Here is a 13,149-nt window from a genome sequence, read left to right as displayed (position 1 = left end):
TAACTGACGATTTCCACCAGTAGGAGGGAGTAGCACATCACAAAGGCGGACACGAGTCAACAGACCCACAAAAAACCTCACCGGAATGATTTGGTATTTTGACTTTTCAAATAAATGCTCTGAATGACAATAGTTGATACAAAATAAAACATTCATTCATTTTACTCAAACGGATAAATAGTAGCATTTAGAGACACTCCATGCCCGAGAATTATGTTTTAATTTAAATTCAAGATTATAAACACACACACACACTGTATTTCTCAGCGGTGTTCCTGTTGCTACGCCACTCTGTCAGACTCACACAGCGTGTGACAACAAATCGTGTGCGTGTGTGCATGACAATGCCATCACACCGGTGGGCCCTGTGACATCCGCGTACGCACACACTACCCATGTAGTGATTTAGTCGAGTGTGTCGGGGCAGGTGACACGCACGCTCCAGTGCAGAGACAAGCATCTCCTGTGCCTCCTCACACAACAAGCAGACTATGCTTTGCACACCCTGTCAGCGCAGCAAATGACAACACGACTGCCGTCACTCGGTATCCTGCCTTCCCTGACGCACGCTGCTATGTAACCAAAGGTGACAGAAGTACTCTATATTTAATCACGAGTTCACCGTATGGCTCTCATTAAAAGTTTGGATGAAAGATCATCTGAACAAAAGAATTGTTGAAAACACCAAATTTGTGGTCTTTATTTGAAGGTGCTTTTGACATGGGATGTATGTTGTCATTATGACGTCATCGGCTGTCAAATTACAGCCTGTAAAATCGATGCCGCCCTCCGAATTGGGATAGAGCTAGGTTATTTTGAGCCAAGTCTGTTGTGTTGGTGGAACGTGCCACAAGCAGCTGCAGGCCCATCCTAATGCCATTGAGTCAGAACATTGCCCTCTAAAGTGGTCTTTCATTGCCACAGTGGTATAGTACCCAGCGGCTATTAATTTGTCCTTCTCTCGCAAGCTTCCTTGACATATTCTAGGAATGATCTGTTCTATGTAGAGATACAGCAAATTCACTGGAGTGTGAAACCCTGCATAAATCTAACAATCGAAATTCAGCAGTATGAGCACTTTGTTCCGATTTGAGTGCAAACCTCACGTTTAACGAGTAAATTGGATACTTTGACTGACTGACATTGTAAGAGTTTGGTGGGTTGACAAATACTTAACACTGCAGCCAAGTCAGTGCATTACGTACTTTGTGGTATTGTTTCTCGAAAGATAACACAATCCGTGAGTGACAATCCGATTCGACAAAGAGGTGGGGATGAGCTATAGGGCCATCTATCTTACGCCACTGGCTGACACGCTCGTACAGAAGGCACATACATCACAGTTAATTGAATTCTCCGCAACGGTGGGTAAAGGGTTAAAAAAAAAAAGAAACCATTCTGCGCAGCTCATGTTAAGGTGGCAGATTATCACCATGGCAACTGCACCTTGGCCACGGGAAAGCAGGTTGACAAAGACTGACTATTCATCTTACGATGTGTGTGTGTGTGAATGGGTGAGTAAAGTTATTGTGAGGAAGATTCGGCAGTGGCGTGGCCAAGAGGCTAGTCCAACCGAGCGTCTCTCGACCAATGACGCGTCTCACCTCAGCTTGCACCTCCTGTCTACCTTTCGCCGTGGCCGGCGAGTCATGTTTACGATGCGGTTGCCTTGGAGACAAGCGGACAGGTAACCAACCAGCATGTCGTTGCTAAGGATAAGAAATGATGACAAAATAGAGGATGACGAGAGTCGACGTGATGTACACGCAACACGATGGGAGGTGATCTCAAAAGAACACGTGCAAGATTCTATCACAATAAGGCCGCATACAATGCGTTCAAATGACAAATAAAATAGTCTGATTATTTACTCAACTGCACATTGCTTTTGTGCAAACATTTTAAGCACACATTTTTTTCTTTTTGCGTTGGGTTTTCATTTAATATAGAATAAAAATGCACTTGAGATATTCCACTCTGTCTGATTCATTAACTTGCACTGCTAATTGCCTTGCCAGCGTTCCAGTGATGGCGCGACAACAATGGCTTTCAATTCCATTGATTACGGACACAAAGATGGTCACCGCGGGAGTGCTGTCAAATCCTTGCAGGATCTGTCGTTGGCGCACAATAACTGTGAAACTGGCTTCCTCTCTTGAGACGTGCTAAATTGATGGAAAGATGAATGGATGTGGGGAGCCTCTTAAACCTTACGCATGGCCGCACACATGCAAGCATAGCACTCAAGATGCAGTACACTGCAAGCACATGGGGCAGCTAATAGGTTTAACCTGGCAGTGGGCCCGCTGATGTCAGAGTAATCCCTCATTAAAGCCCTGATGACATCACTACTACGCGAGTGAGAGTGTTTGAACGAAAGCTGAGGCCACATGCTCTTGGACAACCTTTGTGTGTATGCGTGTCTGTGTGTGTCGTTCTCTCATTCTCTCTGTTTGCCTGACAAAATCTTCGCCGTCCGTCCTACCTTTATTGTGTGGACATTTCTCTTTGTGTGAACATTTTGGACAGTCCACAAGAGAAACCCCTTTAGACTGTGAGCATGTTTGTTCGTGTGTGAGGGGACAGCCTGTCATTGTGTGCCAACACACACCAGGTAATCCAGGATATTCCCCAACACACACGCACACGCACACATGCTTAGTACGCTGCAGGGTCTTTGTAAGTGTGTGTGTGTGCGACTACACCATGTGTTCATGTGCAGTTTATATCAGCACATTATCACTAACAAGAACATAGGGTTCCACATGGGTTGAAGAGGACCATCAAAAAATGCAATTACAAGCAAATTAAATGAGTTTACTCCTAAAACCACTGTGGAAATTAATTAACAGTGTAAAACTTTGACAGTTGTGCTTTTTGGTGAGGTCACAAATATTTCCAAAACATTTCCTTGTACGGAAATATAATCATATAAATAGCCTATAGGCGGAAGTGGTAATCTGGACAGTTGCAGAAGTAACATTGATGGACAACTCCATCTGTTTTGCTCTTCCTTTGGCTATTTTGCAACATTTATTCAGAGTAATGTGGGCCTGTAGGAACCAAAAAGAATCAAACCTCGACAGATGTAATGCGGGGCATGACTCTTGATCGTTATTAAAATTTTCAAGTGTTATTATGGTTAAAGTCTCACATACAATTATTATCTGTTTCTTTAGGTTATCTATAGAGCATAGCCCATTTCTGCTTTTTCCGCTGTAGAAATGGAACTCTGTTTTAAAACGAAGACACCTGTATGAAGAGAAGTGAAACGCCACTTTGGTTGTGCTATTGAGAATCTGGCTCAAATTTTCCGGAAAAATAAGCCACAACTACAACATTGTGACAGTCCCCAGAGTACCTTAATCAAAAACAAATAAAGGCACATATACAACAACAATAATAGAAGGAATAAAAATCCTGCGGCGGAAATGAAATGTCAGTGTGAAATGTGCAAGTCCTAAATGACGACTGACTTTACACGCTGACAATGTAGAGTCTGTGCTACCACATGGATGAATAATGTACAGCAACAGTTAGGATTGTGCAAGTGGGAGTGTGTTTCCTCCAAGGAAGCCATTGCATTCATCGTGTGCCAGAACACATGCACACGCACGGTACAGTGCTGGCTAAACATTACTTCTAAATGTTTGCACAAAAGAGAATATTTAGGGTGGAAGAAGTGATCCAGAGAAAGAACATGTAGACGTTTTCAAGTCTGTCATTATGATCCGATCCAAGCAGGTACAAGGGGGGACTCCCTCTCTAAGCCCGTCTAAGCCGTTGATTACAGCCAGCCATAAACACCATCGTCATCCTAATCGTCGGCGTCATACAGCTTCGCTGCTAAAGAGGGCGATTCCCGGAACGCGTGTCAGGCACCGCCTCCGGACGCCACTGACCACGAGGGACGCGATTGCACCACTGCAGCTGGCCATGTGCTAAGTGCTTATTACCTCCTCCAAGGGCGTGAGGTTCCCAAAGACTGTGTGTTTGTTAGTAGGATTACTCTAAAAGAGAATTATAGAAAAGTTTTTTTCCCCATTACTTTTGTTGCCATTCTTTTTTCTGATGAATTTTACTGTGGATGTGCATATATTATACAATCAGGATGGGAAAAGTAAACCCTACAGGCTCTGCTCTTAATCCAGCCCAATGATCTCATATTCATACATCTGTTGCATTCATTAGAACACATTTGAATGAAATTGGGTAACTGAAATCCATTTGTTTTATTCATTCAGTCATTAAATTATATTTTTATTTTTATCGTAAGTGAAATGCACAACATTGTGAAAACATGAAATGGATTTTATTTTTTAACTAACTGTAAAATATTTGTTATTAAAAAGTTAAATTATTTGACATTTATTCCTTCAATTTATTATCCTTTTAATTTATATTGTAAATGATTGTGTTATGAATTTATTTTATCAAAATGATATTAAAATAATTCTTAATAATCAAAAATGAGAATGAACTATTTTATTTTTACAATAAACGGCCTTCCTGTTTGAAGAAGCTACTCCCAGGTTGTTTGCTCTCCTCAGGTTCAAACTATTAATACATAAAGGCAATTATTGTGATTTTGTTGTGGAGGTGGTGGCGCTCAAGTACTCAAGGTTCCTCGCTGTTCACAGCGGGGCTTGTGGTCCTTTATTATATGTGGATAGTACTGATCCAGCTTGGGTTAGGTTCCAACTGTGATAAAGGTTATTACGTCCAAGAGTAGCCCTCCGAGAACAGGATATCTTTATTATTATTAGAAGATGATTTCCTTCAAACGCAACTGCAACACTCAATCCACATTGTTTTGTTTCATTGCCATTTATTAGCAGCGGCGGCACTATTGAAGTAGACGTCTTCTTTGTTCATGCAGGAAGGACCGTGCTTGATAGCATCGCTGGTCTAGCCTCAGGTTTTTTTTTGTGTCAAAGGCTGACGTACATGGCTGCACAGTGGCACTCTGATTCACCGCACGTATTACGTTTCACAGAATCAGCTTATGAGGAAACTACAAAGGCTTGTCTAATCTGAGTTTGGGAATGTGGCTAGGCAGAGGATCAGCCTCCGTGGCTCGCTATTAACTAGCTTCAAGAGATTCATGATCTAACTTTGAGAGGTTTCATTTTTGTGCCACTTTAAATTAAAATTCTGGCTCAGGTTGTTCCCACGGCAGTGAACATTATAATTATCATTACTAACAAACAAGCATAACTTGTTTCCTAACGGCTATATTTCCTAAATTAAAGACAGGATGTGACTCGATTAAACAATATTGTGTTGCACTGGATTCTGCCAGTTAGTTGGTAACAACTTTCTTAGAAAATCTTAAGCCCGTATCTTACTTGACTGTAAGAGTTTGTGCATGTAGCAAATGTTAGTATTTCGGGTTGCAAACGGTTGCAAACAGTTTCTGAACATGTTCTTATTAGTTGTACGCTATTGGAAACCACAATAAGAAACGCGTTGTTGAATTAATGCCTTTGAGACAGAAACCTGGGCACGATATTTGTCTCGATATCTGTCAACATTATCCTGTTCTATGAAACAAAACACATTTCAAAGCCCCCTCCCAAATCAATTAGTTATTCCCAGTCAGCCAGTCGCCATTGAGTCAAAACTGCGGCGATGTTCCTAATTTTCAACAGCTCACAAAGACATACGTCATGACCGCCAGCTTGTGGTCTGTCTTTCTTATTGATCTGTCCGTCTTCACCCCCTATGTGGGAGAGATGAATGCCAGATTGAGCGACCCCGTGCAGCAGCTGCTGTGTGGAAAGCACGACCTGATAAATCAAATTGAAAAAGAAATGGATATTTACAATTGATGTGATCTCAAAGCTACCACGGGGCCTCGGGGAGCCTCTTCTGGTGTCATGTAGCCATACCTGAACCTTGCTATCAAAGACAAATATTGTGTGTCGAAAGGCTCACATCTTTATTGGTCTTGGTCCAACTTTATTTGCGCAAATCTATTTCTGTAAGACCTCAGGGCTTGTTTGGGGCTCCAGATGACCATTTTGTGTCATTCCGGAGACTTTATTCAACTGACCAGTGACAACCCGATTCACTGCGATGCCCAAAGAGATTTTCGGCCAGTTGTAAGCACAAAAGGAGACATATTAAGACACTTTATCACAAAATGAAAGAGATCCTAGGAGTCCTAATAAAATGTGTGACATTTCTTGGATAAAATGCCTCATGGATGCAAAATTGCAGGACACTGGACATACTGAATGTGAGCATCACTTTGAGCTTCTATTTGGATGATGTCATGTAGCGGCGCCTTATACTTGTGATTATTATGATGTAATTTATTTTTTTTGCGTTCATGGCAGGTGATACGATAACACTGATATCCTGATAACGTTCAAATTCAACAATCCTGCAGATCTGCAGAAGAGCAACAATGTATGAAAGAGAATGTGGATAACTCAAACATGCACAATAGTGTGGAGAAAAAAAAGGAATATTTTGGACATGACGAGCCTCAAAGCAAAATACACACAATTAAGTAAATACTGTTTTTGGTCAAGCAAATGGTTGCTTCCTCAAAAAAAAAAAAACGAAAAAAAAAACAGGAGTTGAAACAAGGAGGTCTTTGTGGGCAAGAACTAACATTCCACGTTAGCGCCCATGCACACGAAAGCGAGACAAATCTGTGAGAAACATGTCTGTTCTGCTTCAAGTCAGTTTATAATCAAGTTACCGCTGCACCGCGCACCTCATGGGACACATCGGTGTTCTCACACACTACATAAAATATGCTCTAGGTTTTGATTTTAAAGACAGTTGTTAGCGGAGGTCCTCTCCCAAACATGCATCTTTTGTTTTGTTTTTCAAATTCAAATAATCCGTAAACCATTTATTTTTAAGGGGCAATCTAAAATGAGTATTCGATGATATTGAAATTGTGTGGTTTATTTTGGATATAAACCATTAATGTAGGCATTTTCTTTAGCTATGTATCTTCAATTTATAATACCAAATCTGCTTGGCCAATGAGTCACCCGCATGACATTGACCCGGTACAAATATTAAACCTGCTACATATTAAAACTTTGTCCACCAAGTGTGTGTTTGTGTGTTTTCCTCTCCACTACATCACATTTCTGATGCAGGAAAAAGGTACGATGTGTTGAGCTGCTTGGCCTCACCGTGGGGAGAGTGTGGAGAACCTAATGAGTGCCAGCGCACCGGCATCACACAAACGAGTAGGAAGGCAAGATTGATGCTGCAGTTGAGCAGCACACATACACACACACATACACACACAGCGCTGGTAGGGATCCTTGGCATACTCTGCAAACAGTGAGTGATGTGTTTGTGTCACCACAAGTGACAGCAGGTCTCTGCTCTCTCCAAAGCACAAAAAAAAAAAAAAGCCCATTTCAAAAGCAAAGCAACTGGCAGAGAAAGAAAGTCATCTAAAGTTTGCCTGAGTGCAAGTGCAATCAATGACACAGGGCAATGGCAGACAAGAGCGAGATAACAAGTGTCTCATTGTAAGAGGAGCGCCTCGGGCTAATGCGGAAGAGGTAGACAGGAGGGTGTCGAGGCACAGGAATGAAAATTGACCATTAACCAGTAAAACATTGGTAAAAAAAAAAAAAAAAAACATACTTTCCGTCATCCGTAACTGGTCGAACAGGAAAAAAAAAAATCGCTCCATTCCTCAGGACAAATGTCAGGGTTCCATTTTTCAATGCTTTTAAAGCAGTGCTGAAGGCAACCACATCAATCACTGGTTTGATGGGGAAAGTGTGACCTCGGAACGCATCACATTGGACTGATGGAGAGTTAAGCAATTACTTGCGTGAAATTGTTGTTGGGTATGAAAAATGTGTGGGATTTTACACTAAATGTCCCAAGTCATATCTCATCATAGCATTCTACACCTAGCACAGACAGAAGAGGAACGGCTCTGTTATCGAGGTGTAATGAATTATACATGCCCCCCTGAAAGCTGCTTTGGCTATGCAACTACACACACACACACACGCACGCACACACACTAACAACAATAGGTCAGTACAGAAAAGGTTTCACCATATTAAAAACTATTGCCCTGACGTGTTTGCAAGCACACGCTTCGTGAGAGGAACAAGGATGTTTGAGCATGTTGAAAGCAATCCTGAAGGGTTATTTGACGGCACCTTCCTGTCTATAAAGCCCGCCCTCTTCCGTGCATGACAGTGCTGTAAAATAAAGATACTACACTAACGTCTTCACGTACGTCAATGTCTGTTTCCGCTGCTGCAGCAGTTCAACTTGCGTGTCTTGAGTGAAAAACTCCCTGAACTTTAACGTGACAATAAACAGATAAAAGTTTCTGTAAAACTGCAAAGTGAGACGCACTAAAACAGAAGGGAGGAAAGGTCATTTCGAGTCAGCAATATTCCTAAATAGGTAGTAGAATCAGAAACATCATATAAAAGTTGGCATCATAGACAACATGTTGAGTGGGAGGACAAATTTCCCACCTTTGTTGAGAATATCAGAATCCTCCTTAAAAGTCAACCCAAGAATTTCCCAATGGAACCAGTATCGTATTTTTGAACGGTATTTTTCAATCGACACCGGAATGGAAATGCCCAACATGGCGCCCCTTTTAGGTTGATGAATTTTGTTTAACTCTTATTGCACAAATGTAATACAAAGCAGAATACCCGATTTTTACTGTTGCTTACACAGTGTATTCTTAAAAATATATATATATATCATCCTTCCGCTTTAACTGTCCGAGCTTTCTGCCTTTCTTCTGCATGGCTGTTGTGTATAAATGTCTCCAACATGGAGTTGCCTTGGCAATTTTCCTGAGCTACCTATAAACGCTGATACTGCCATTGTTTTTTTTTTTCGAAATGGCACCAACCTGGGAATGGGATGAAATTGACAGAGACATTTTCCTACTTAGGAGGAATATAATATCAGAGGCGTTTTTTACATAGCTTGTAAAAACTCCATTGTCCCCTATGAACAGCAATGAGTCAGAATGGGGATGGTGAAATCAAGGAATTTTCTGGTTTCAGTGGTAATATGGAATGAGTCAATAAATAGCCCCCGCAGAACCAACCAATCATAATTAGTATCAGAAGTAATTGTCTTCAACTCTGACTTTTCTCAACTTGCAGACACAACAGAAAAACTACTTCAAATGATGCAAAGATAAACTTGGGTCCATTTACTGGCCGCAGAACGGAACCAATTTGCCTTCACGAAACAGCACTGATATCACAAAACGTCCCTATGCACCTCCTCTCATTTTCAAGCGTATATGGCACACCTGCAGTATTCCCAAAAGACAAACCATTTAGCCTCATTGGGATGACTAACAACCAGACAGCAGGAGAAAGAGCCAACAACCCAGCAAGTCATTTATCAAGTTTTTTCCCTCCCTTGGCTTGTTTGGCTGTTGAAAAGCAGCAAACATCAACTTGTTGCACTTATTTTTTTTCCCCTCCTTGTTTACGTTTATTGCAGAAGAAAAATAACAGGAAATCTGTGGCCTATTTCACAATACGTTTCCTGGCCTGAGGTTGCAAGGGGTTGGAAGGTCAGCAGGAGTTATTTGTTGAAACTCACCATATCCAGGAGTGTCTTCTAAAGGGAAAGTGGCTAAGGTGCTTCATGGTTCTGTCATTGGAGACACCGGGACACAGTCCGGGCTTCATGCTCAGGCTGACTCAGCTCTTTTCTCACTCGGATTTCAGTTAGTCTATCCACCGGTGTGGTGTCCCATGCTGCAGTGGTATACCAAAGGAGTCCAGCAGACAGCCATAAATATAAGTCTTTGGTTGCAATCAAAAAAAGCACTTAAAAATAAAGTAGCACCTTCAAATTCATGAAAAAAAAAAGCTGCTATAAAAAGGCAGATAAAATCCCAGTGTCCAAACTGCAGCGTATGGACTCCCAGCAGTGCGGCCACCCACGCCGAGCCCTCTGGGCCGACGCCACCGCCGCTCCTTTTTTCCTCGGTATTCTTCCGGCAAAGGTCTGGAAATGACTGCCCCGCATCCACATGGTGAGCCGGCTTCAGGGAGTCATTCCTCCGGAGAACAGCTGACGGGGGGCAGCGGGGGCAGGAGGAGGAGGAGGAGTGGCGTTAGCGTGACCGAGCATGTTGCAAAGCGCTCTGCTTTGTCTCGCTTACTTTCTCAACATCCCGCAGAGGAACGTAAAGAAATAGGAAGGGGGAGAGAGAGAGAGAGAGAGAGAGAGAGGGAGGAGGAAAAAAAAAACAACAACAATGAACCATCTGAGCCTATCGCTGCTTCCCTCCTCCTCCTCCTCCTCCTCCCCGTGTGGGATGTCCTGATTGTGCATAAGACGGGTGCTTTCTCTCTCCACTTTGCTAAAACCTATTGATCCTCTTACCATTCCTGAGCGACGTGTCTACACATGCACACAGCGGTAGTGTGTACTTAATGTGCACACACATAGGTTGACACAAGTAATTCCTCCCACTTATATCCATCTGCCGCCGCACCTTTCTTTTCTTTGCGGAGTACGCCTTTGTTTGTCTGCCGACGTCATCGCAAGCAAGCAGAGCCGTATTGCTTTGCATTTGTGCGCGTGCGGGTGGAACGCAATAAAAACATGCAGGAGCATGCTTGAAAACATGTTACACAGGATGTTAACTAGCCTCTAACTATTAACCAGAAACAGACATTCCTCTCTTACATCAGCACCTTGGAGCGTCAATTACGCATGAAACCATAAATGCTGGAAGGGGGCCACAATTTTTGCTACTGGAATGGGGGCGGGGTCGCACATAAAACCACATACTTCCTAACCAGATGTATGACAAAAATGTCATTTTGAATATGTGTCAAAATACAAGCACATGAGTAAAATACATGCTTTTAATATTTTCCATTGTTCATAATACATTACTCAAAGCAAGTTTACTACCCTAACCCATAAAGGAAGCTTTGAAGCAAACAACAAAATAACCACATTCTGCGTTTTTTTTTTTTTTCTTGGTGCAAAGGGTTCTCTTACTTAAAAAATACAATTTAAGGGCAGGACAAACCTCCTGAATAACAAACTGACTGATTTTGTGCATCTCAAAATGCGTAGCATTACAAATTTGCAAAATATTACTACATCTTAAGCGTATCTCAGCCATATTTGCCATCTAGTGGTAAATGGTGAAATTGCAACTTAATACTACAGTCAACTTCTGCATATTGGCATAGTCACAGTTTAGATTTGGGGTATTTTGCATTTTTTGGAGGTTTTAATAGGAAATGTCAAAAAGTTAAACTGCATTGTGTTTCCTTTTCATTCAATGCAAGCCACAAAAAGCAACACTCATTCCTTCATTTTCAAAACTATGGTTGACATTTTTAACAGTCAAGCTGTCTCTCAAAATGATTGGATTTAAAACCAATTCTACAGGCAAGTCAGTTCTCTATGAATTAGAGTATTTCACCGTGGTACAAAATCCTGCAGCATTCTCGTGAGAACAAGCTCAAACCTATTTAGAGTGTGAAAGAGGGTCATACGTCACGATGTCATTCATAAGCACTGAGGTGTGAAGATAATGACAACCCCCCCCAACTGCGTGATTGACACTGATTGGAGAAAGCATGCGTATTTGCGTGCGTGCATGCGTTTAGGAATTTGGGTATAGGGGAGTGGTTTGCGAGGAAGTTATGAGTGGAGGTCGGGGTGAGCACACTAAGTGTGTGTGTTGTGCAAGTCATAGCAGTGGCGCGACTCCAGTTGCTTGCGGTCTGAAAAACAGGATCCAACGCTGCTTCTTGCACACTTCCTGCCCGACACGCACGTCAGCAGCCTCTCAAACGCTGCCAGGAGTCCAGACCGCCTCGCCGCCTGTGTCGACTTGCACCTCTGGGCTACGCGGGTTGGGTGGGGCAGCTGATGACGGGCGGGGAATCCGCTTGTGGCCAACGTCGAGACCGAGATGCGGTCCCGCAGGGAGACTGTGGCCGGTTTGTGCACGCAAGCAGGATGACTAGTGTCGTAAAAGCGGCGACAGGGAAAACGTTTTCATTTAGGAGGCTTCAAAGGACAGTCGCAAAACTAACAAGACCTCTTCCAAGTCTTGGCTTAAGTAGAAATAAATTGCAGGGTGCCATATTTGTGTTTATATGTCCCTCCATTCATGTTAATGGTGCGCCATTTACGTCATGGCGACACAGTTAGCAAAAATAGACAAATAATTGTAGAAATGCCTCCAGCAGTTTGCAACAACTGAATTTACAAATAAACTGATTGGAATGAAAGTTAATAACTCATTTCAACACAAGTGTCTATGAATTGAATTACACTCAACACTTGATTCAATCTGACATGACTATAGAATTTCCTGTCTTGCAATTTATTCTTTATTCTTCGCTGATATTTTTTTAGATTTGATTGTTTTAGTGGTGATAGTTATAGACATTGTTTGTCCCTGTATGCCTCTGCTTGTCGTATTGCATAATCTTAGACGTTTCCCCGGCGGGCTCTTGGCCCCCGATCCACTCAACGCTGGTGAGTTGTCACGACTCATTCTGCCAGTCGACACAAATAGGAAGAGGAAGGCAGTAAAGGCTAAAACAAATACGCTAAAAGTGTGCAGATGTACACAAAGATGAGAGCAGGACTCAGACGAAAAGATGAGGTTTAGGAAAGGTACTTGAAGGGTCAATGACGACTTGTTTTGTAATATTTTCCCAGTCATTTTCAAACAGCTATGTCCCTAGCAGGAGAACAATGGACAGTATCGTTCATCAGATAACGCCTGCATCCCATCGCATTGGTGAACCGGCACTGCCGTGTGACCCTGGGCGCCCAATGAAAAGAGGCGGGATTACACAGCCGAACAAGTCGGTATCGATTTCACGTTAGCAAAGAATTTAACCCCGTACGCTGTATCTCCACTTCCATCGATCACGGAGCGGAGACTTGACAGAATGACACCGCGACTGGTCATGTGACCGCTTTTGTAGCAGGTGAAATCCAATTAATTCAACAACACGGGTTGCCGGGTTTTACAACAGTCCCAACGTACACAGTTAATAAAAACCTACATGTTGATAATGCCGGGGCTGATATTAATAAAAACACTTGAATACTCCAGATAAGATCCAAATGCAAAAGTGATGCTCCCCAAGGAGGTGAAAAAAAGTGGAA

At 42.4% G+C, this 13,149-nt stretch overlaps 1 protein-coding gene across 3 annotated transcripts in view; it reads right to left on the bottom strand.

The window, feature by feature from the left end:
- Nucleotides 1–13,149, bottom strand: part of pde4d (phosphodiesterase 4D, cAMP-specific) — a 91,181-nt gene that overhangs the window by 29,323 nt on the left and 48,709 nt on the right. The window contains exon 1 of one of the 3 annotated variants that reach the window (XM_088377352.1): nt 9,589–10,198. The exons of the other annotated variants lie outside the window; for them this stretch is intronic. Coding sequence (XP_088233478.1) covers nt 9,589–9,677 — 89 coding nt within the window. The 5' untranslated portion in view covers nt 9,678–10,198. Of the gene's footprint in view, nt 1–9,588; nt 10,199–13,149 lie in introns of those variants that run through there. 3 annotated transcript variants of the gene reach the window in all.

The sequence above is a fragment of the Syngnathus floridae genome, chromosome 5 (assembly GCF_059516105.1).
Source record: "Syngnathus floridae isolate MCC-2025c chromosome 5, RoL_Sflo_1.0, whole genome shotgun sequence".
NCBI lineage: Eukaryota > Metazoa > Chordata > Actinopteri > Syngnathiformes > Syngnathidae > Syngnathus > Syngnathus floridae.
This window is presented reverse-complemented; position numbering and strand designations above follow the sequence as displayed.